At 30.2% G+C, this 26,863-nt stretch overlaps 1 protein-coding gene across 1 annotated transcript; it reads left to right on the forward strand.

The window, feature by feature from the left end:
- Positions 1-11,846: 11,846 nt before the first annotated feature.
- On the forward strand, positions 11,847-15,307 carry LOC100784030 (isoliquiritigenin 2'-O-methyltransferase). The gene is made up of 4 exons (XM_003539177.5): positions 11,847-12,323; positions 13,138-13,451; positions 14,444-14,508; positions 14,941-15,307. The coding sequence occupies exons 1-4, from the start codon at positions 11,896-11,898 to the stop codon at positions 15,232-15,234; spliced, it is 1,101 nt and encodes a 366-aa protein (XP_003539225.1). The 5' UTR covers positions 11,847-11,895; the 3' UTR covers positions 15,235-15,307.
- The last annotated feature ends 11,556 nt before the right edge of the window (positions 15,308-26,863 follow it).

The following is a 26,863-nucleotide window of genomic DNA, read 5'->3' on the forward strand; positions in this document are numbered from 1 at the left end:
GGCTGCCAGAAGATTTAATTAATCTATTTCATTCCAACTATATATGCAAATGTACAATCTATTCCATTCAATAAGATTTTTATAATATTGTTAAACTATTTCTTAAAATTTATTTATCAATCATTAAAATTATGAGTAATTGAAATCAATATTTAGATATTTATTTTTCATTACTATTATTATTATTATTATTATTATTATTATTATTATTATTATTATTAGGGACTAATTTAAATTAATATTTCATTTACAGTTTTTTCTTTTGATGACATGAGCACTTATGGATAATTTTAAACATAAATCGTACTTTTTATACATGAATTATTCTCTTAATAAGTTGTGTTTTTATAATATAAAATTAATTTCTATTTTTCATTCTTTAGACTCATTTTCTCTAGGACTTACATCCCTATCCTATATATGAAATTTTATACTTAAACCTGAACATTTTTCTTGTTTGCAGATTTTCCTAGAGAGTAATCTTGCAAAATTTTTTTATGATTGCGTTTTTTTCTTCAAAATTTGCTATGACTTGGATAAAATATTATTATCTATTTAAATGCGTTGAAAAATACGTTGAATTTTTCAATATTTTCTACGGACTCTTTTACAAAATTCGTTTGTATAAATTTACTTAATGTGTCTTGCAGATTTTTCATAAAATTAATTTATAGATAAGTTCTCTAATCTTTTTTATTAGAGACAATCAATGGAAAAAAAGTAGTATATTAAATTTAAGGAATGTTTTAACGAAGTGAAAATAGATATTTTTTAGGTCATTATAATATCCGTGTGAAGTATTTATTATTTATCATCATTTTTATATGATTAATATGTATAAGAGAATTTGATTGATCACAATTAAAGAGTCTCTCTTCCTAATTACTGCTTTTCATTCACAAGAAGGTAATTAATAATTAAAATCACTCAAAAAATAATATTATAAAGATCATTACAGTTAATTATATATTATTATAATCTTAATGAATTTAACCCCTTAAAAAGATATCAACAAACTGCGCTACTGCATATGCCCTCAGAGAATAATTAGCATTACAATATTATGGTTGTGGAGGTTTTCCAATTATTTCCAATCACATTTGTCCACGAAATGTTGGTCAAGAGGAGAGAAATTATTATAATTTGCTCTAAAATTTAAATGCATATTTTAATAGCAACTTTTTTTTAAAACTAAATAAGAGCAACTTGTTTAGAGTTTTTAAAATGGTCGTTGATCCCAGAAATTATATAATTGAAGATGCAGAAAATTGGACTGTCTCCGGTCCTACTACCATAACTTTCTACAAATCCCTTTACTATTTTTTTATGGTAAATTTTAAATATATTTTATACTTCCAAGTTCCAAGACAATATATATTTTTACTTTTCATTTAATATTTTGATAAAAAAAAAAAGGTAATATGAGGATTTGTAGCAAAATATAATAAGAGGATATTGTATGATAAATAAATTAATTATATGAAAAAATTAATTATAACTTGAAAGAATATATGAAAAAATTCTAACAAATTTAACATTACTCGTCGCAGAAGGATACCCATGCCATGAGATGATAGCGTGACACTCCTTTTGCAGGTTCAATTAACACATCAAGATGACTATTGTTTCACTTTATGTATACGCATTTAAGTTGAATGCCATATATGGCGTACGGTTCTGTTTCACGAAATAACGATGCAATATCCCAAAGCTCAGAAGTGTGTTTCTCTCTCTCTCTTTTTTCCTGTTACACCGTCTACTACTATATTTTTATTTTTCGAGTACGAAGCATGCGTTTGTGTCACTAGACAGAATCATTATCTTAGCACGCGCATCCTGATCGTGCTTCAATAGAAATGGTACGATTATTTACTATTTAGTCTATCCACCCTCCAAAACATTTGAAAAATAATAATAATTCCTTCTTTTCATTTTGTGTATAATTTTAATGCGTTATATGTATATGAATACGAAACATAAATTTATAATTATTTTAGAGTTTAAATATTTTTTAATCTATTAGTAATGGCATCCTTTTAAATTAGTCTCTCTTCAATTATATTTTTGCTTTTATTGCTTGAATTTAACATAAAACAGTGCACCTTTAGACAGCTAATGAAATATAGAATAAATATAAAAGAAAGAGAAATAGGCGACAAATATAAGCATTAATATATATATATATATATATATATATATATATATATATATATATATTGTTTTTTTATGAGTTTTTTAAAATAAAATATCAAATATGTGTTTTTGTATTTTAATTTATTTCTACTACAAATAAGATAAAAAGAAATTGACAACACATTATCATTTAAATAATTTAACAATTTTGAATGAATTTTGTAATTTTTTAAAAAAACTAATTTAAGACTATTGACAACTTGTTTATTGTGTTTTTTGTTTTGGCCTAAGCCAACCAATTTTGGATATTACTAGAAAATAAACTTTTAACATTGGTTATTATTTCAACATTGGTTATTAATCGATGTTGAAATTATCAATATTAAAAGTATCAACGCTAACATTGATTTTTGAAAATCGATATTAAACTAAACTACACAACATCGATTTTTTAAAAAATCAATGTTGTTTTCTGCTTACCAACGTTGATTTTTAAAAAAATCGATATTGTCAGTCAACCACAACATCAGTTTTTAGAAAAATCGATAAATCGATGTCGTTTACCAAAAAAACAACATTGATTTTTCTAAAAAGCGATGTTCTGTTTTGAATTATTTTTTTAATATTTTTTCTGATTTTTTAATTACCAGCTATAATTGTACATAACACAATTTATCATTCAAAGTTGTAAAAACTCTAAAAATAAACATAAGTCATCCTTGAAAAGAAGTAAATGAAAACTAAATATAATAAAATTAGAATATTCAATATACTTTTTTATATTAAGCTATGTTTCCACAAAACGATAAGTTGACAAAAAGATTCCTAGCAGAAACATTCCAAACATCATTTCCCTCCAAATGTACCACCAAGAGTTATAAACAAAAATTTACAGATATTAGTATAGTATAATGTACTTAAATTATAAACAAATCTAAAATAATGTACTTCCAAATTTTGTGATTGTGCAAAAGTCCTCCATCCATAGCTAATTTTTGTAGACTTCCTCCAATGATTATAAACAATCCTTCATTCCATAATCCCTTCCAAATTCAGATAGGTGAATCCCGCATCTTTCATAAATGAGTACATGGTACTCAGCACATCCTGAAATTAGCATCAAGTTTATCTTAGATATGTATATAATTTTAAAATTTGACAGACAAAGGTGTTTTTGTACTAATTATATACAGTGTTGAGTTACTCACCAAACTACTGCAAGTCACTTTGTACTCATTCAGCAGGACTTTAAAAGTGACTGAGTTAGGAATTTGGTGGTACAAAGAATGTCATTTAGGACAAACTTTTGGTTGAGAGCTACTTTGAAGATGGTCAGGAAGAAAACACTCTATCCAAAATAGGTCATGGTCACTTGATAATTTCCTTTGAGTCCATAGAAATCTCTAAGTTCTGTCTGTCCAGCCAATATAATTGGGTTTACCAGATCTTGGTTGTATGTAACAGAGTGCATGTCGCCATTACTATGTAACAGATTCCAAGTATGCTCTAGTTGATCTTTCCATCTTACAGAAAAATGTTCTACTCACTTCACCATAAGGCTACATTTAAAGTAAACTAATATAAGAAATACTGATGCGTTATATCATGTCATGTTTATTTGAGAATAGTCTTGAAATTCCTAACATGATCCTTAACATGAACTGTGTTGAACATTTCCTTATTTTTTGTTAATCTTCATCATTGTCTCAGTCATTTCATTCCATTTTTTTTTATCTTCATTGTTTCTAAACTCCATTTATAATTTAAAAGTTACTATTATTAAATGGTGAAGCATAAATAAACATATAAAAAGAATAACATCTCAATAAGCTTAGTATACAATTGTATCAAAAATATGTTCTACACATATAAGCAGAGTAATAGAGATGGATGAAGTATATTATTCTTCTAACATGAGGAAACACCCTTCATACACAGCCTGCACATAACCATGTCCATGACAAACCTATTTTCAATCTTTAATCAGTTAGCAACTATTAATCCAGTATTGTATAGTCTCTAATCTAATATTACCCTTTGGCTTAATAACAACAAAGGAACAAAAAAAATGAACTGATAGCATTTTTATATCAATTTCTGCATATACATATTATGGTTTAAACTAAAAGTACCAAGAGCTAAACTCCTACCAAGAATTAACAACCATGAATAGATCACCAATACTAAAGAACAAGGAGTTACTCAACAATGTATGCATTTTTATGGAACCAATGAGATAACTTAAGACGCAAATAATATATACAAACTTAGCACGAGGTCATTGAGCTTGAAAAAACAAGAAACAATCATGAAGGCTAAAATTTGGTAAATACATCAGTTTAGACATTTTATTGAGCAACTAATTTGGGAGAACAAAATAAAACATATACCAACAAACAAGCAAAATTATTAAACCAGTAACAACTTAAAGCTCAGAACCAATATGTTGCCACAACCAATATGTAGCCACAACTAGAGTTGGGATATGGTTCAAGCTCTCCAATGCAACTCCACCTTCACCATCGAGCTCCACATCGGCACCACCACCTTCCTCACCATGGCCTACATTCTATTTCTGTTTTTGTTCCTTTTATCTGGTAATCTTTATGCTAAATTAACATTTGTTTAATCTTAATTACAAGTTAATAAGCAGGGAAGAAGTGGAACCCTAACATAGAATTGAAATCGAATTTGTTCATTTAAGTTGCCAAAGGTAAGAGAAAGACATATTTCATTGCCAATACCGACACCGAGACCGATAACTCTCTTTTCATAAACTCGTCACCGCCATGGAGAGTGGCCACCGAGAGCGAGAACACGACTGACAACGAGTGTGAATGAGGTGTGAGCTTCAAATGAGTGAGTGCGGTTTTGGAAAACCAATGTTAATGAACTCATTTTATTTACAATTATGCGACCACCCTTTTGTTACCATCGGTTTTATTGAAAACCAATTTTAAAGTGCCGATGTTAAATGTTTTTTTTTCTAGTAGTGACAGGCTTAAGCCAGTTGCTAGCAACTTGTTTTATGTGGTTTCTATTTTGGCTTGAGCCAGTCAGTTATGGGCAAGCTTAAGGTGGCTTAAGCTAGCTATTCTAAGATAGCTTTCCTAATGGGATCCAAATGAAATTATATTGGTTTTGTGAGTTTTTATAAACATATTAAAATTTATTATAATTTAAGATCTTGTAATTCACATTTCATGTGAGGACTTTGGAATTTGATGGTAAGAGTCCATGATGTTGAATGTCTATGTTTTTTTGAATTAATGGAGGGTTCATGAGTGGTGATATATATATATATATATATATGAATGAATTATGATATAATGAACTTATAAGATGTTGAAATTGATGATCAATATTTGGTTGATATTGAAAATTTTATATTATATGTTAAATTGATTGAATTGTTGTTGAAGTGAATTAGTTCTTGTTGAGATGAATGTATTATTGATGAGATGATGATGTATGTGATGTGATTTTTGGTGGTAGAATTGTCCCTATATACTAGAAGGAGTTAGTTTCATATTTTTCGATAGATTTTATAGAAAAATGGTTGCTTTGAAAAGGTGAGTTCCACAGGATTGATGAAAATTAAAGCGACCTGGGAGTCTTGCTTGGTTGGATATCTTTCAGATTACCCACCCCTATGTTTTTTTACTTTGAATGGCATGTCAAAGTGATGAAAATTACATTCCTAAAAGGCTTAGTTGATTCTTTTAGTGTATATAGAATGAATTGTTGGTGGTGATGAAACTTGGTTCCTTGAGACAAACCATGAGTGAGATGGTAGGTATAGAGGTGTCATATCTCAATCTCAAGGAATCCAAGTTTACTTGTTGTTAGAGAGTAGGCACATAAACTGAGGGTGTTTGGTGTGCCCTCAACCTAGTGGCTAATTCCTATATATATGTTAAGGCAAAAGAACTCTTATTGAGATTAGGGTCCATGCAAACCTTACTAAGGTACGCCAATATCCACACTTACCTATATTCAATAAATCACCCTTAATTTGTAGGATCAACTATAGGACTCCTCGAATGGTTGGAGATTGATGAGTACTATGTTAAGGGATGTTCCTATATTGATTGCTCATGTAGTGTAAATCTTCATGGAGTAGAGTTTGACTTTGGTGTTTATCATTGGTGTACTTGATGATGATGATGATGATGATTGATGAACTCATGATAATGATACTTGATAGTTGATGCACAATGCCGATTATTGAATTGATTCATGATGGTTGAGTATGCATGAGATGCCCTGCTTATTTGATTTGAATGTTGTTTGTTTTATTTACTTTCAAGTACCATGATTCAAAGATGATAAAGTTTATGTAATGGTTAATTGTTAAGTTTTAAATTGTTTTAAATATGTTTGTTTTTTTTATAAGCTTATCCATGCGTTGTGGCATATGTGATTGTGATGATATCAAATTTCAAGTTCTTGAGAGTAGATGACTAGGATATGGATTTTCCTTTGGAAGCATCACAAATGGGCATGCAAGGATGTGAAAATGTGATTATCCTATTTCCTTTTTTTAATGTTTTTCTTAGGTATAGTGTGGACTAGCTTAGATGTTTAGGATATATACCTTTCTTGGAATTGTATATGGTTGTATGTTGAGTTGTTCTGATGTTGTATCTTGTGACATCATCTTGGAGTGTTGTGAGACACATAGTTTTATTTGGTTGATTTTATTACATATGGTGCATTATCTCTTTATTGTGATTTTTGGCTTTTGGCTTTCGAAACACAAAAAAATCACAAGTAATTTTATAAATAAATTTATGAAGAGCTTGAAATAAAGTAAAATAAAATCATCGGCTTGTTAGTTCTCTAGTCATCATGTAGTGGTAATGAGTCATTACAAATAATGATTGCGATATATTTAATTTAAATCTGAAAATTTTAAATATAAAAAAAAAAACTCAAAAGTTATCCTATTAAATGCACTAGTGTTAATGACTATTTAATCACTATTGTAGGTGGGAGAAATGATCTAGAACTACAATAAAAGCCCTAGAGACTTAACTTCATTAATGATGATATAGACCTCCATTTAATAAGATAGGTTTATATCTTTGTGATTTAGTTACTAGCAATCTTCTAGTTGGATAGTAAGTAGTATTTGAATCATCCTCGATTAATAGGGTTGTTAGCTTTATGCTAGCTATTCCACCTTGGGCATACTATATTGGCTTGTTTGCCTAGGTTTAGATGGGGTAACGGGGCCTAGTTGGACTTGGGCTAGGCTAGGTATAGAATAGTTTCCTAACCCCAAATTTGATGGCTTATAATGAATAATATAGTGACCTGTTGATAATTGTCTTACTTTCACCTTTATTGAGTCTGGGTTAGGCCAAATTCAAAATAGTAACCTCTAAGTCGAAAGTTCATGGTGCCATGAAATGTTGACTTACATACGTTTGTCTAATACTTGGAATCGATATTTAAGACTTGAGCCTAAGTCGATGTCCGTTTGAGATACTTTGACCATTAAAATTAATGGTGGACTAACGACAGTGTTAATATTGTGATGGGTTGAAAATTAATATTTAACAATGAAAAAGTAATTTAATTATTTAAAACGTAAAAATATATGAAATAAATGTTTTAAAATTGAGGAATATACCAAAACTATAGATTTTCTAAGGTTCTTTTTGGGGTGGTTTTCTGTTTTTAGTTTTGAAATTTTAAAAAATCAAAACCGGTTTTACTTTTAGTTTTTAAAAAGCTATTACAAATTGAAGAGGGATAAAATGAGTCAACCATTCTATAATGAAAAAAATGCAAATTAAAAATATTGACACATAAAAATAATTAAACTTGTAGCGGTAGTGGTAGGCGATGATTGCAATGGCGGTGAAGGAGGTGGTGATGACGGTGATAGTGTTGGTGACAGGGACGATGCCGATGTTGGTGGTGATAACAACGACAATGGAGGTGGAATGATGGTGATGGTGTCAACAATGATAGAATTTTGGTGATGGTGGATGTGACAAAGGTAATGGTAATGACGACGACAATGATGGTAGTGGTTGTAGTGGTGGTAGTGAGAGTGTTTTTTAAAATTAAATCAAATTTGGAAAACATGTTTTTTTTTTGTTTTGAAAATGAATGTAAATTTATTTCAAAATTGAGTTAAAAGTCATTTCAACTTGATTCTTTTCAAGCATATTTTGTTTTGAAATTGCATTTGAAAACTAAAAGCTTGTAATCACCCCGAATAAGTTCTAAAATTTAGGTACTCAAATTGAAAATTAAAAAAAAAGTAGGGAACTAAAATCTCTCTAATTAGGAATTAAGGATAATCATAATTACAATTTATCCTTCTACTTGTTCCACTCTAACGATAGAGATTTGATTTGGTTTGTCAATGCTTCAAAATCAGCCTCACTACTGGAAAAAATGTTTTCAACATCGATTTTATGACACATTCATATACAATTTTGAATCATCTTTGAAGCCAATATCATGGAATGTCAAGACTTTCCACGACGGTTACAAAAAATCGTCTTAGCAAAGCTACCGTTCTAAGATGATTTTTAGAAAAATAACTGTCTTAAAATGTATTTTTATAAAAAATTTAAATAAATTAAAAATTCTAAGACAATTTTCTCAAAAACTGTCTTAAAATGGTGATATTCTAAGATATTTTTTGAAAGAATTGTCTTAGAATGCATTTTTTTAAAAAAAATAAATTGAGGATTCTAAGATGGTTCTTTGAAAAACCGTCTTAGATCTAAGACAGTTTTTCAAAGAACCATATTAGAATGTCACCATTTTAAACAATAGTATGATTGGGTTTAAAGAGAAACTTTGGTGAAGCCAAAGTTGAAACTGTGCAATTAATCAGTTCATTTGTGGGCAAGGATCACAAGATGTATAAGCAAAAATTTTCATTAAAGACTATCCCTCCTTACTTAGCATCATCTATCATCACACTATCTATAAGACTAGTTACTTGAGGTTACTTGTAAAAGTTGCAAATTAAGATCGCATGAAACTCCACTCAGCAAGGCAGAAATGTTCCCACTCCCACCCCCTCCTTTTGAACCTGACAAGTAGAAAGCATCAGTAAGTCAAGATCCATGCCCCTTCTAACATAACACGTAATAGAAAATTGGGGTAAAATCTCATTCTAGTCTCGAGATTGCAAGTGTAGGTCATTTTAGTCCTTTACAAAATTCACTCATTAGTCTCCTAGTCTTTTGCATAAAAAAATTAGATGAAAGTAAATGTCGATTTGTAAAATCATGATTAAGATGAGCCTAATGTTAAGGATTAAGGTGACCAATGCTCACAACATTTGAGTTCAGAGAGTAAAATCAAGAGAACAGTGGAAGAGGATTGCATACCGTCAGGGTGAAAAGTTGTGCGAGAAAATCCAATCCCGAATGGAACATTAGACTTGGAAGCATGAACAGTGGTTGTGCATTCGCTAATGTCATCCTCTCTCACCACTAACTTTGCCACAAAAGCTTAAACAAAAAAAAAACACAATGGCGAGCCTAAGCGAGAGTTTCTTGTGCACCGAAATCGAAGAATCAAACTGCGTTGAACTCATAATCCAAGTTAATCTCGTGAGAAATGAACACCTGTGCCTCTACATCTTCATTGGCACCTCCATGGGGATCTCCACGACGATGGAGGCACGAACAGAGAGAGAGAGAGTGCGAGGAGGAGAATTGGATCTGAGAGGAGTGTGGACTGCATTGTGAGTGCGGATGCAGCAGGGGTAGGACTAGGGGAGGAATTTAGGGTTTTCTAAAACTGAGGGAGAGAGATTAAAAAGAAGATGAAAATAAGGAGTGAGAGAGAGCTAGTTCGCATTCCCTTCAATCGCATTCTACGTCGATTCTTCAAGAACTGATGACGTAATGCATTTTCAAAGATGGTTTTGATAAAATCGTCTTTAAAAATTTGCAGTCATTTACAAAAATATCACCACTTTACTTACGACATTGATTTTTGTAGAACTATTGTAAAGCCTACGCCATAGAAGACCATTTTTGTGATAGTGACTCTGCCCCATTAAAAATGACTATTGCCATTAGCCAAATGCTCCAAACACTGATGTGTCATGTGTATACTTGTGATGACATAGAGTGAAATATCAATTTATGTTTTCCTTCTTTGTTCTTCTCTAAACTTTCTGTAGTGTGTGTGAGATAGTGTTGTTGAACTGACAACTTGGCTGGAAGGTGAAGTGATAGAAAAGAATGAGAGAAGTGATTCATGTGAAGGGGAATGAAATGGTATATAGGAATTTGGGAGGCAGGTACAAGATTAGCGAGCCATTGTGCTTTGATATATATAACTGTTGCACTGAAGTTTAAATTTATGTTTTTTTTTTTTTGTTTGAAAAGATTGTCGAGAGAAATAAATTTGAAAAAATAGTGCATTATATTGGAGAGAATTTAAGCCGGAAAGAGCATTTAATAATGCTTTAAACGGATACACATGGGCAATGGGATAGCACATAACGTCGGAAGAATAATAGCTCACTAAATGAACGGTGCCAAATAGTACTCGTAAAGTTCTAGAGGTTGTAATGGTTTTAAATTACATATATGTAGCCCATAAACCCCAAAAAGTGTACGTCTTATTATTCTGTTTGACGTTAGGGAGAAATATATATATATATATATATATATATATATATATATATATATATATATATATATATATATATATATATATATATCTGCAAATCTATGCATTCGTTAATAATTAACTAACTTACGGTTAAAGATGAAAAGTGACGTAATTAGCATAAAAGGCCGGCCAGAACATTTTATGTAACTTGTTTATAGAATGTTGATGTGATCCTCACATATAAAGGCAGAAGTGAAACATATAGTGCCAAATGCAAAAGAACGTATAAACTTTATATGAATAATTTTATGCAAAAGAACAAACAGCTGCACAATATAGTGTTTCTTTCTTTGGTGGGATACAATATGTGTAGCGTTTCTAATATAGCAAGAATATATATAGATATTTTCATTTCCAATTTAGACTTGCAAAATTAGAACATTGGCATTTACAAAATTGTTAATCAAAATGAATCCGCCCAGCGTCACTAATGAATACAGTCAAACATGTTGCACAGAATTTCGTGAAAAATTATTAAGTGATCCTAATCATATGGAAACCATTAATCTCTATATTAGATTTAATTAAGTGTTATTAAATTTTTCTTGTATGTTAAAAAACTTAAATATATGTCATATAAATATTGAAAGAGATCATAAACATGTGGTTATACTGTGTAATAATCCTTAAATTTCATTTATATGATTAACACAATATATATATATATATAAATTCATTTTTATTTATAAGACTCAATTATCTAATTTATTAAAATTAAAAAAAATAATTAATTTAGTTGATACTAATAAATTTATCCTAAATTTATATATTTTTTAAAAAATACCATTATCATTAATAATTCTTTCTGTCTTTTAAATGCATGTCAATATATATAACATCTATCTTATTTAATTAAAGATATTTTAGACTAAAAATAATTAACGTCTAAAAAAATATCAGTTGAGTTTTATATAAAAGAACAAATAATTTTAAAAAGTTTGGTCTTATAGATAGGAATGGAGGTAGAATATTCAAGGGAGGTAGAGTAAAAATGAGAAGAGACAAAGGAGAGACAAGGCATGCCTATATATGATCAACGAGCAAGTTGCTAATGAGCAAATTAAGTAGAGACAAGCTAAAAGAAACAAACCAAAAACCATGGGTTCTAACTATGAAGAGATTCTTCCTCTTCCAAAATGTTCACCTCATGATGAAGACAATGCATGCCTATCTGCTATGCAACTTAGCTTTAGCCCAATGGTTTATACTGCTGTGTTGAATGCTGCTATTGAGCTCAACTTGTTTGAGATCATAGCAAAGGCAAACCCACCAGGCATGTCAGCCTCTGAGGTTGCTTCTAAACTTCCAACTCAGCACAAAAATTTACCTAAAAGGCTTGATCGCATGCTGTGTCTACTTGCCAGTCATTCTCTTCTTACCTGTTCTACAAGCACAAAGGAAGATGGTGGGGTTGAAAGACTCTATGAACTTTCACCTGTTGGCAAGTACTTTGTCAATGATGAAACCACTGGCTCTTTGGCCTTGTTTTCAACGTTTATGAATCATGGAACGCTCGTTGACGCATTGTAAGTGATGTTACTACATCGTCGATTATATGCTTTTTTTTTTTAATAACCAGGAGTTATTTAAAATTTCCATTGACATCTAACTAATTCTCTCATATCGGTCCGTACATACATAGAATACACTTACATTAACATTAGCATTAATTGTTCTTATATTTTATTTGGTTGAAAATTACACTAACCTTCATTATTTTGTACAGTGGTGGGGTTAGGGTAGTTTTTCACAAGATCTTAGGTTCTAATTAGTTATTGCTATTATAAAAAAAATATGTTCATAATTCTTTTGAAGAATAATTTTTATATTATTCTTACACTTTTAAATCTAATTTTTAAAAGTTAATTTACATGTACCTTAACATTTATTCAGAGGAATGCAAATGGTATTGTACCCGATATCCAGATCAAAATATGTGAGCTAGCTTATTAACATAATTTTGAACAATTAAGAGCTCTAATTTATAAGGGTGTCCTTTTTAGGGAGTATATTTAAGGGTATTATTACCCTTATGCATTTTTAAGTATAAGTAAGACTACGACCTAAATCTAATAAAATCCATCACATAAATAAAGCATACAAGCAATACCTGTCTTTTATGTACAGGTTGTATACATATTATCTTTAAAAATAGCAAAGTTAATCAAGAAAGATATATAATTTTCTAGACAGAGTATAAATTTATTAATTAATATTAGTTTTAAAAGAAATCAGTGTAACTACTTCTACCGATTTGGTCATGATTTTCATCTTACTCTTGTCAATTTCTGGAGTTAATGAGAGTTTAACTTGATCAAGCTGCTGTGTTTCATCAATTAGCCTTAATTTCAAGGAGATACTTCTTGACTGTGATAATGGCCTATACATTAAAGTTCATGGAATGCCCATTTATCAAGGCATACAATCTGATCCAGCGTGGGATCATACTTTTAATAAAGCAATGGCCAATATATGCACAAGAGAGATGACAAAGATACTTGAAATATATACTGGATTCGAAGGAATATCATTGTTAATTGATGTGGGAGGTGGAGTTGGGCAGTGCTTGAATATGATAATCTACAAGTATCCTTCAATAAAGGGTGTTAATTTTGATCTTCCACAAGTAATACAACAAGCTCCAACTTATCCAGGTATATATCTCTTTTTCTACTTTAACCAAATTAGTACAAACGATCAAAAATCAAATTGAACAACCAAACATACTAGAAAAATATATTAAAAACTGAAATTTTATGGATCGGAATATATTTTCAGATTCTAATTTAAAAATTAATCGAATCAAAATTTAATCTAATTTATGAACACGTATATAATTTTACTTATATATTTAACTGAATAGTTATTTATATAACTACGAATGTAAAAAGATTATTGAATTTTGTAATTAAAAGTCGTATCTAGGGAATTTTTTTAATGCTGCTTGAGTTTAGTAGTTGTATATGAATTAGTTTGAAAAATTTTCTTCCATGCCTTTCGTATTTGTTTTATATGACTTTATGTTTTGCTTTAAAGAATAAATTTTGGTAAGAACTATATGGAAGAGATTCATTGAGATAATATATCAGCACCAAAGTCACAAAATTAAATAAAATTACAGCAAAGGCAAATAAATTATTTGATGACTCAATTTTTTTTTTTTGTGATATTTTGTAGCTTTTCTTTTAGTAACCTTAATCTAAAATAACGAATTACATTACATTTTATCATATAGTAATAGACCTATGGTATATATAATTTTTGTGTTGGCTTTTATTATTTATTATGTGTTTAAATTTTATTTTACTTCTTAAAAAATCCAGTCAAATTAAATTGCTTTAATTAGCTCGAATTATAATTTAAAATCAAACTAAGTAAGTGGTAATTAAAAAGGAGATGAATATCAAATCAGATTTTGACTTTTCTCTGCTTAATACTATCAAATTATCAATCCAAGATAACCTGCAAACACTCCTATGCATACCTTTTTTCTATTCTAGTTGGCATTGTTCTATTACAATTTATCATAAGCAACTACTCAATTACCTTGTATGAGAAGGCGAACTTTAACCTTGGTGGCTTACCTTAATTAAATACTCATATAGTCATATATAACACTAATGAGTGAATTCTCATGTCCATGAAGGGATTGAGCATTTTGAAGGAGATATGTTCGAAAGTGTTCCAAAGGGTGATGCCATACTATTGAAGGTTAGTCTAGACATTATCATTAGCCCCCGTGACTTCGTATATTTAATTGTGATTAAGTTAAAGCTTAAATGTTTAAATTTTTTAATATATACTCGATTTTTATTTTGATTTTCCGATTTATTATTCTAAATCTCTAATACATTAAAAATTTCATTTTAAATTTCTTATCATGAGTTAAGTCATAATGTAATAATATTTCAATGATTCATATATATATATATATATATATCATTGGAATGATATTATGCTATCATTAAACTAACCTCATGAAGGAATTTGAAATTTTAATTCAAAACAATAAAAAAAAGCTATCACTAACTCAAAATAAAAATTAAATATATATCCGGAGAGCTAAAAATTATTTAAGGCTTAAGTTAATCTATATGCAGTGAACTCAATAGCTATTTTTATGTGGTTTGTTAATTATTTTAGGGCATATTGCACAATTGGTCCGATGAAAATTGTTTGAAAATTCTAAATAATTGCTACAAAGCTTTGCCAGAAAACGGTAAGTTGGTTGTTGTAGACTTCATAATGCCCGAAGCAGTTCAGTCTACTGAAGCAGATAAGATGGTTACTAGCTTTGACAATCTTATGTTTCTTGACGGAGGAAGCGAAAGAACCGAGAAAGAATTTTTGAATTTATGCAAATGTTCTGATTTTTCTAGTTTCCAAGTTGTTTGTCGTGCCTTTACTGCTTTGGGAGTGATGGAATTTTATAAATAATATGTAATTGTCTACTCTTGATGTGTATTTTTATCAGGATATTCGACTACTATGTTTAGTGAAAATAAATAATAGGGCCATTGCGTTTGCATGTTAGTGAACTTGACCTTAATAGAAATTTCCTTTACTTAAAACAATAGTGTCATTATCTTTGGATTCATATTTTTTCACAAATTGTAACTTTTCTTAACAGCAAAATATAATATAATAATATTATTAAGAGTACAAAAGTATTCCACTCTATGCAAAAACGTCTACAAGGAATTTACCAACCTTACATAATTATGCCTTGATTTAAAGGAAGATGCTAAAGCCAAAATGCTGAATTCCCTTGCTACCAAATGGTTTATCGACATTTGTATCGAATACTGGTAAAGAAGAAGTGAACGGCCGCAAAAACAAAACTACTAGTGACAAAAGTAATTTTTCAATTCTCTTTTATCCATTTGCTGACCTTTATCTATTGCTGTTAAAAGGTACTAAGATAACAATTGTATGATACTACGATGGAGTAAAATAGCACATAAAATATAATTAGATGAAAACAAGAGTTAAATACATTCTGAAGTAGATTTGTCTTACATATAATTCAATACAATTAGAAATTTCAACAAGCAAACTGAAAAATATCCCTTTTTATTTCAAATCCACTTCAGTTTGAGGTTGAACAGGAATGCCAATTAGCATAACATTCAACTTCCCAGATGTCAGAGAGCCCTTAGCTGAAGTTACATAAGATTTCCCTGGCTTTGATGCCTTGACAGAGGATGGGAATCTACAAAAGTTAAAAGCTCTACTTAGTAGAATATGAACAGAACCTTGATTAATGCCATCAAAGCCTCTCAAGTTCATCTATTCCACAAGTGTAACAAATGAATAAAGTATTACAAGGTTAAATCTCATATAGGCCACAAGAATAAAAAACAGTAACAAATCAGATATCAACAAAAATCCAATGAACATGACATAAGTCACTTATTGAAGAGAATTGTATTAAGATTGACATATCAATCATTCCTAGCAATACCTTCAAACCTTTGTGGAAACTGGACATAGAAAAATTAATAAGATGACATCTCCAAGTGAAACTTGTCCTGTTTGCAACTGTTTCATTACTCCCATTTCTGACAATTTTTTTTAAAACAACCATAACAACAAAATAATGGAATAGTAAAAATATACAGGTGAATTGTCTTTTCCATGTCCTGTTAAGTTATATATTGAGGAAACAATTACATTTTGAATGAACTAGAACATGCAAAGCAGAAAAGGTACTTTATTCCAACTAGACTGCTAATAGCCTTGGTGTCCGGTTACAATAGTAAGTTGCATTTGTGCTATTCATGTTAATAGCCTTGGTGTAGTAATTGACTGCCTTATTCTACAGCCTGCCTGATTACCAGCACAGCTAGGTAGATTTCAAAAGTACACCAGACAAGCAAAGGTAGGAACATTAATTAATTATAGGAAGAAACTCTGAAAAAATATCCCCTATATCTTTGACAATTTCCTCGTACTAATGTCAAGCATGCCTAAGAATAGTACCCAGAGTTGGGAAGGAGCACCACTGTAAGTTAACATCCATAGCAAGGCCTTTGCTCTGATTTTACAAGAAAACAAAGCTGATTCCATTAACTATCAATAGAGAAGCTAATAATAAAGATTAGTTTGATGAGTTAACCACCTTTTAACAAGTATCTGTTGCCCAAGCTATAGCAGATATGACCAATGGATATAAAAGCCATATTAATCATAGTTTAATATATATTGAATGATATAAATATATTAGAATATATCTAAATATAAGTCTACTATAAAATAATAACCAGCGCTTTTGCTTTATGGGTTAAAATTATTATCTCGCTTTATTGCATGTTTTTTCATTGGTAATTCCATCCACTTAAAAATAATAATAAAAAGGGAACTTTGTTTAACTTGGAGTATAGTTTTTATAGCTTCAATGCAAGGTGGTGACGAACTTGAAAAAGAAAACAAAAAGTAACTTGTTTTCTAGTTTTCATTGGCTATTACATAATAAAAATGAAATATTAATTAATGGATGAAGTAACCATTATATGCATAAGAATAATGTACACCTCTTACTGCCTTGGAGCCCCATTGGTGTCCTCGGGGGCAGGTGAGAAATCGACAGCACAAGGAATGGTCATAAATTGTATTAAAATAAATAAAGATCACTAACAGCAGGAAAACTTCAAAATGATCAGTTTATGCAAGTGACCCAAAACACATCATAAAGATAAATAATCTAGAAAATATGTGTATACAAATAACTCTTATACTAACCTTGTCACTTTTGGGAAATTCCTCAAAATCAAATGTGTGCAGTTTTAATGCTTCTTCTATAACTGACAAGTTATTACATATAATGCCCCAACACACTTAGAGCATTTTCCCTGGAATACAATATGTTAGAGAGAAGTCTTAAATTCAGTTAGTTTTCAGTTAGTTGTAAAAACTGTTTGTGGTTACTATTAACTGTCTCTTCTTAGTTAGTTAGTATGCTGTGATTCTGTTAGTTACTAACAGAATCAGTTAGTAATTGTTAGAGTCAGAGTTAGGCCTCATTGTGAACTCTGCTCTACATATATATAGACCTTTGTTGTAATCATCAAATCAATAATGAAAACACAATTATGATTTCTATCAGTTCTCTATCTCTCTCTAAATGTAACATGGTATCAGAGCCATCTTCTGCTTCTTTCCGGTGGGTGCCGCCAGCCCTCGCTTTGTTGAATATGAGAAGAGAGGGATCACACTTGGATTGTTGAAAACCAAAGGAGATGAGAGTATTTGTCAAACTCTCATACCAAGCCCTTGGGGCTTGTTTTAAACCATATATTGCCTTGTGAAGTTTGCATACAAGAGTGGATTCACCCTGAATAAAGCCTTGAGGCTGTTGCATGTAGACATCTTCATGGAGTTGCCCATTAAGAAAGGCATTGTTGACATCAAGTTGAATAAGGGGCCATTTGGAAGTAAGAGCAATGGTGAGGACAGTTCTCACTGTGATTGGTTTCACCACTGGAGAGTAGGTGTCACTGTAATCTTGACATATTTCTGGTTGAATCCTTTGGCGACCAAGCGTGCTTTATATTTGTTTATGGTACCATCCGGGTTCTCTTTGATCCTGAAAATCCATTTGCACCCGATGGCTCTTTTATGAGGAGGAAGAGGTACCAAGCTCCATGTTTTGTTAGCTTGAAGAGCTTGATACTCTTGTTGCATAGCTTCAGTCCAGTGGATAGATGAAAGAGCTTGCTGCACAGTGGTTGGTTCAGTGGTTGTTAGATTGATTGTGGGAAAGAGAGGAGGTTTGAGATGGCCAGTTTTGGATCTTGTAAGCATATGATGGGTGTTGGTTGTAGGTGAAGGAGAGGAAGTGGGAGTGGAGTTAGGATCAATGGTGGAGGAAGCTGTGGAGGGTAAGGTTAGAGTTGGAGAGGCAGAGGCACTGATGTATGGTGAAGATGTGTGGCTGGGAAAGGTAGTTGGTGTGTGAGGAGTAGGTTGGTTGTTTGGTGTGAGATTATTTGGTGTGTGAGGAGTTTGTTGGGGAATATGGTTGACAACTCCAAGGGGAGCTGCTGATGTGACTGTTTGGTTAGGAGAGCAGGTGGTAGGTGGAGTGATTTGATAAGGGAAGTGCTTCTCATTAAACAACACATCCTTGGAGATATAGATGCGGCCAGACTTATTGTCAAGACACTTGTAACCCCTGTGAGAAGTAGAATAGCCCAGAAAGATGCATTCTTTTGACCTGTATTGGAACTTAGGATTGTTGTAAGGGGTTAGAAGAGGATAACAAGCACAACCAAAGGCTCTGAGGAAGTTATAATCAGGAACATTATTGAATAGAACTTTGAGGGGAATGCAATGATTATGAGATGCAGGGAGTCTGTTTATGATGTACACAGCAGTATGAAAAGCATGGTCCCAGTAATGATAAGGGAGAGAGGAGTGGGAGAGTAAGGAGAGGCCCATCTCCACAATGTGCCTATGCTTTCTTTCGACCACACCATTATGATGGTGGGTGTGAGGGCAGATAATGCGATGAATGATTCCTAACTGACTGAGATATGATGTAAAACTTCTGAATTCACTCCCCCCCCCCAGTCAGATTGAATGGCTTTTATCTTAGTGTTAAGTTGTAATTCAGCTAATGCTTTGAATTGTTTGAAAATAGTAAGTGTTTCTGATTTGTCATGAAGAAAATAGACCCAAATATATTTGCTAAAAGCATCAATGAATGAGATGTAGTATTTGTAGCCCATAGAGGACTGCATGGGGGCTGGACCCCATAAATCACAATAAATTAACTCAAGAGGAGAATTATAAGTGCTTTGAGACAGTTGGGAAGGCAATCTGTGTGACTTGCCCAGACAACAAGAGATACAAAAATCAGTTTTGTTTTTATTGAATGTAGGCATATTACATGATTTCAAGACATTATTCATAGTGTCTAGATTTGTATGGCCTAGCCTATGATGCCATTGAAAATACAAGTGATTGTGACTAGTTACAATAGAATGAACAGAATGGTGTCTAGAAGAAAGACTAGAAGTAATTGATGACTGAGAGTGAATAGGATAAAGTCCAGCCTTGTCCAATTTTCCTTGAAGCAAGATTTGATCATTGTCCTGAGATTTCATGACAAAGTGAGATGGATGAAATTGAATGTATGCATTATTATCAGATGCAAATTTTGAAACACTGGTCAGATTTTTGTTGATGCTAGGAACATGCAAAACATTATTTAAATGCAATGTATAATGAGGATGAGAAGGTGAAGGAAAATCATAAGAGGAAATTCCAGTGACACGCAAACCTTGACCATTGCCAAGGAATATGTGCTCAAGGTGAGAAGGAGGAGGAGCAGAATCATCAAATCAATAATGAAAACACAATTATGATTTCTATCAGTTCTCTATCTCTCTCTAAATGTAACACAATAACAAGAGGTGAACAAAAAAATCCAATAAAGATATTGATAAATGCAAGATTAATATATTCACACAATTTATGTAGCCAAGACTCTGATCTTAATTACCAAACTAATTTGGTCCAGGCAATTTCAAGAGCATGAGTTGTATGCATGTTTATACTAGATCAGTAATAAAAGTGATGGTTCAAGTATATCATACCATTTTCCATTAAACAGAATGCACAGTTTCACATTCATGTATAGGGTGACATCAATATACACATAAAAACTATTTTATTTGCATTCATAAAAATAGACGTATGACTCTAGTTTGAGAGGCATTTTCACAAACAATTCCAAACCAAACATTTCCAACAAAAATTATAATATCAAATGTTAAACAAAGACACAAGAACAGAACAATGTGAAAATCATAGATGTGACTATCATTTATCCTTTGAATCTGGAGCAAAAATTAGAGATTTAGTGGTTGTATTATCATTTAATAAATGATAATACAACCACAAAATCCCTAATTTGCAACAAGGATTCGGTATCACCACCAATCAAAGATAAATGTGATTTTTTCTCAAAACTCATACAATACAAATTGCTGAATCGCACACAACAGAAGATAACGTGATTTTTCTCAATGTGATTCGATGTGTAAGGGAATACGAAAGAGAAGAAGAATTTTAACAATTCAGGAAAGAGGAACTTTTAATGATTCACCAGGCAGTAAAAAATAAAAGAAGATTCAGATTAACAAGAAATCAATTCGTAAAGCTTACTCACATTCGAAGAGCAAGAGAGAAAAAGCAAATCAGGGGAAAAGTTTGAGAGAGAGACTAAAAACACTAACCTGTTCTTGATGGAAGAGAAATCGATTTGGCGATATGGTAAATTGAAGCTGCTTGAAAGGGAATAGGTTTGAACCTCCTTAAAATCTCGAGAGTGAAAAGAACAATTTGCAGATCATAGCCATGTTCGCGAAGCTACAGATTCAGGCTTCACTAACCCTGTCGTATGTCTCTGACCCAACTATCTTGAGTGCCTTGGACAAAATTCACATGAATTATTCATTGAAAATAAATGAAATGTGATGATACCTTTTAATCTGTTTATACTTATTTCTTCTCTTGGAGAGAAAAGAATACTTACCAAAACTAACTAAAAGGCATCTAATATTAATGGAGGTTACTTGTTGCTTCATCAATCACTAATTCACTATCATGTTAGAATCACACTCCAATTGGTGTCTTCAAATACAACATGTATGTATGCCTTTGCAGAAAAAAAGTAACTATCAGTAGAAGAGTGGAATGCAGGCCATTCTGGCAGATTTAATGGAATGTAGCTAAAGAATACCTTTGTTCCAACTATAATCTTTTTTAATCAAACACTTCCTATTTGGTCTGAAAGGTCCATTTTCTTAGAATGCACCCACTCCTAGAAAAGAACAACTAGGTCCTGAATAAAGCAGGAATTAGTCAAAATAAAACATGATGTGAATACTATTGTTGCTATTCTTATTTAATCCCAAGTCTTAAAAAAAATTCAACTTTTGGATCCAAAGATTGCAGACCTCCATTGAGCCACAAAACTAGAGGATTTGAAGTTGGATTTGTTTCTGACTCAACAAAATTGTAAAAAAGAAACTCATGTTTCTTGCCATCCACTGTGACATATTTTGATAACTACCAAAAGCCTATGTATGGGTTGGTCAGGAAGCCCAACAATTTTATCTGCATTAGAGTGACAGAACACCTCAAATTATGTCAAGTATCAGATATTTATATCTATGGTAAGATAAATAACAATTTTTATGTTTATCTACACATTTGTTTTCCACAAATTAATAAGGCTTTTTGATCAAGCCACTTCTATCACACACATAACTAAGCTTCATATAATTCTGTCACCACAATTAAATAGAACAACTAATATTGTGACGAAGGGTTCAACAAAACAGAGTAAAAACTACAGTGCAACTAATAAATTAGCACTTCAAAATTCAGGGTAGATTGTTTAAAAAAAAAAAAAACATAAACCATATATTCAAACAAACCTTACTATACATGCACAGTTATGTATGTTGTCACAAACCAAACATAAATTGCTTATATGGATAACATAAATAAATCATTCCAGAGTTTTAAAAAAATAACAACAAAAACACAAACAACAAAACAGAGTAAAAGACTAAATGTGAGAAAACGAAAACAACAGAACAGGAATCACACTCATAATTGACGAGAAATCACGGTTTTAATTAGAGAATGAGAAGCACACCATAAGTAGGGCTCGGTATTTGCAATAGAAGGAGAATCACTCACAATTGAAGGTAAATAATAACTTTTCAAAGGTAATTACTGGCAATTACAACATTGCCATTATAAGATTGTTGTTAAAAGCTCATTTTGCCCTAGTCATTATGCTTTTGAAACAGAAGTAGAAATGCAAAGGAGTGACGAGTTTTGAAAGAAGAAAGGAACGAGAGTTTACGCTTCCTGATATGAATCAGGGTACTGTAATTGGATTTTTTTTTTATTTCTTTTGCATTCCTATTAATTTGTTGTTATGTTCTGGATTGTTGCTGTAATAAATAATTTATTGTTCTCCTGATTGTAATTTATGTCTTAGTCAATTTGATCATATACTTGGGAGTTTCATGGTCGTTTAATCGTGACTGGCCTATTTTGGTTGAATATCATTGAGTTTGAGATCTCGATTGGGTTTGGGTATCTATTATTGTTGTGATTCAACAATATATCATTTGTGTGGGCCTATTTTGCAGCATTACATGAGCAGTAAAAAAGGTGAAAAACCTAAAAAAATGTGTTAACATGTCTGAGTTGCGATGAATACGTATAAATTACACTGACGGTGCTTAGATGTATCAATTAACGTCAATGTGTAATGAAATAAAGATCTTTTTCAGTTTTTATTTTTTAACATCTTAGATATTGAATTTTTTTTAATTATATAAAATATTAAGAGTAGCCGGCAAGAAAAATTATAAGCCGTTGGATTAGAATTTGTTGTATGCGTTGTCATGATTAAATTCCAGATTTCAATATCGAAATTTTTTAATAGAAAATATTAAAAGTGCACTCGGTATAAAAAATTCAGGCCATTAGATAAGAATGTGCAATTGTTTTGTAAGTTGCACATGATTCAGTAAATCGAATCTGTGATTAGCAACAGGTAAAGTGAACATTATATAACTAAATCTTTATTATCTTTATCTTTTCTATGCAAAATTATTGCTTAAAATTATTTTTTTAAAAAAATATTATTGAATTTTATTTATTATATTTTCATTTAAGTGAATTATTCAATTATTTATTTTACTTTGAAATTTTTTATTTACTTTTATAAAAGGAATATGTAAATTTACTGAAAACAATATTATATATACAATTTACAGTATGTTCACGGGACGAATAATTTACCTAAATCATATTAATATCTAAATTGTTATGAAGTTATATTTTTTAATTCATTGTTAAAATAATTTTAATATAAATGTTTCTTTTTCTTGCTTTCTCTTATTCAACTTAACTAAAATATATATGTAAATTGATTAGTATAAAAAATACATGCATAAATTTATTACAAGAGGATAAACAATTTGCAGGAAACTACATTAGCGTATGAATTATTATACTTGAAATCATATTAATATTTAAATTATTAAGGTAGAAATATAATTTTTAATTTATTATCATTATAAATTTTATAATATATTTTTTATATTCACTTCATATGGCTTTAATTTATTTATTAAATGTTTTATCTTTTCTATCATATAAAGTATTTTTTGGTTTGAACCTAATATCCCAGCCAAAAGTCATGACTAATCCCTGGAGGCATTAAGATTTATATAAGGGATTGATATTTTTCAATAAATATATATATATATATATATATATATATATATATATATATATATATATATATATATATATATATATATATATATGAATCAATGATCAAATACATGATTATATGTTTAAAAAATACGATTATTTATCAACTATGACACATCATGGTAGTTATCATATAAAGTATGAATATATAATAAACGGGGATGAAAATTTTTCTTAAAAGAATGACAAAACACACTTAATTCATAGGATGAACAAATTACCTTTTTCAGGATGAATAATTTACCTTAAATCACATTAACTTTTTTTTTTTGTAAAGACACTTATTAATAATTAATTAATAAGTATTATTTAGTATATTTTATAAAAGTTTTGTGCATTGCACAAGTACTAACACTAGTTTTATACATTCAACACTTCATAATTTCATAATAAAGAATAAGTACTAATCCGACTTATTGTGGTTATAGATAACTTAATCGACATAATTTCTTTCATGTACCACAAGTTAGATTTATCCTTAATTGAACATAATTAAGATCACATAATGGTCCAAAAAAATGTTTTTATTTAAGACATTACATATTTACATTTCTCTAATACAAACACGCATGCAAACGTAGAGAACATGTAGTTAGAAACATATAAAAAATGAGCTCAAAGTGTTAACAATCCAAAACAAAAGTAAGCATTAAATTCAACAGTTCTTAATAATAATAATGTCCATATTTTTAACATGCTCAATAAATTCCTAGGGCAGTAATCATTTTGTCAAAGGCTCAACTATCATGATATTTGTGCTAATATGTTCTAGTGGCACTTTGTTTTTGAACTTCTTCTTTGATGGTAAAGTACTTCAATTTCATATGTTTATCATCTTTAGAGTACTTGTCATTCTTAAAAAAAAAATACTGTTACAAATTTATTACAATACAATTTTCAACATTTCCAAGCTCTGATATCAAGTTATGCAACCAATTTGTTTGAATTGTAGCCTCAAATCATGCTACAAATTCAATTTTCATAATGGTCAAAAGTTCCATATGTAAACATGTGACACTTTATCCCTGTAAGTATCTCATAATTTTCTTTTTAGCTTTCCAATGTTCTATTCCTAAATTACTTTGATATCTTCTTAATATTCCAGCTGTAAAACTTATGTTTGGTTGAGTATGTAACTGAACATACATAATACTTTCAACAACTAATGCATACAAAATTGTTTCTAATTGTTTTTGTTTCAAATTATTCTTAGGACATTATACGAGATTAAACTTGTCTCCTTTTTAAATTGGAACAGATGACGCTAAGCATTGTTCCATGTTGAATCTCTCTAATGCTTTATTGATATATGCTTTGTGAGACAAGTGTAATAGTTCATGTGATCCATTTTAGAATATTTTTATTCCTATCACATAAATTGTCTCACTCTTATTCTTCATTTAAACTAACTATAGAAGAAAACTTCTTAGTCTCATGAAGAAGACCAAAATCATTAGTTGCAAGCAAGATATCATTTTTTTTATTTAACTATTTATGACTCATTTTAAACTTTGATTTTTTTACTATTTTCTCCTAGTATGTGACTTTTTAGGGATGTATTGGTCATTTTACCATCTTTTTTGTGCCAGTCCGGATAAAATATTAAAAATCTAAACTAGATAAAACTTGCTGATGTGAATAAAATATAGAATTAGGAAGACAATATAGTAAGCTAAAAGTAGGGGCATTGCAAAAATGACTTATTATTTCCTAACAAAAATCTTCTAAACATAGTAAAAAGGAATTTTGAAAGTTTGTAAGATTTGTCTGTTTTTATTTTGGGTTAATTTATCATTCCGGTAAAGATCAAAGGGAAACTGTATTTTGTGTTGACTTTTAATTTTAAAGGGTATTTTTTTCGATAAATTCTATGATGTTCTAGCACTATTATGTTTCTAGCTCTGCTTCGATATCAAACCTCATAAAATGAACATTTTAGTAATATTTTATACAAAGTGTCAAAATTACTTCTGAATTTCTAAATAATCTTGATGAATTATCATTAATCATACTTAAATAATCTAATAGACTGGGTTGTCTATCGACGGGAGTTGGTATAAATCTACACTGTTTGTTAGCAATATAATCTAGTTTTTGGTTGAATTAACAACTTCAACCATAAATTAATAATCAATTCATTTGATTAAGTCTTATAATTTCTTAGTGTTTTCACTTAATTAATGATGCAAACAAGTTATTTAATAAAAATAGTATAACTTAAGATGTCACACTTTTCACAACATAATTTTAATCTTCTATTTTATTAAACAATATCTCACTATAATTATTTTAATTTAAAATAGTTAAATCATGAAAAATTCCATTTATAATTAGTAGTGAGTTTTAGCTTGTTTAATTTATGTAATAAATTAAAAGGAATCTTATTTATTTCTTTAAAATTTTGGTTTTCTATATTTTGTTACGTCCAATGTTCTTATTTTTGTTAGGGAGCTTTATGTAACATGAAAAGGATCTTTGGATCAGTTAGTAATTTTTTAAATTTTGCCAAGGTTTAACTAAACAAAGCCTGATAGGTTAAATTGTAATTATTATAACCTACACGGGTTCACATAAGTGATAGTGATTTGTATATCTTAACCAACAAATATAGGATTCGAATTCTAACTCTAACTGAGAAGGAAATATCTATCTTGTGTGTGTTCTAATTTTTGAACAAAGATTAGTTATTATTTTTAATTCGGGACTACTTCATATTAATATCATGATAGAAAAAAATTACAATTATTATAAACAT

Source organism: Glycine max, chromosome 11 (genome assembly GCF_000004515.6).
Source record: "Glycine max cultivar Williams 82 chromosome 11, Glycine_max_v4.0, whole genome shotgun sequence".
NCBI lineage: Eukaryota > Viridiplantae > Streptophyta > Magnoliopsida > Fabales > Fabaceae > Glycine > Glycine max.

Bases quoted from the DNA above. Each gene is read 5' to 3' on its own strand.
- LOC100784030 (XM_003539177.5), top strand. From the start codon at position 11,896: ATGGGTTCTAACTATGAAGAGATTCTTCCTCTTCCAAAATGTTCACCT. The intron at 13,452-14,443 runs GTATATATCTCT...ATGTCCATGAAG, and splicing joins ACAAGCTCCAACTTATCCAG to GGATTGAGCATTTTGAAGGA. The intron at 14,509-14,940 runs GTTAGTCTAGAC...TAATTATTTTAG, and splicing joins GTGATGCCATACTATTGAAG to GGCATATTGCACAATTGGTC.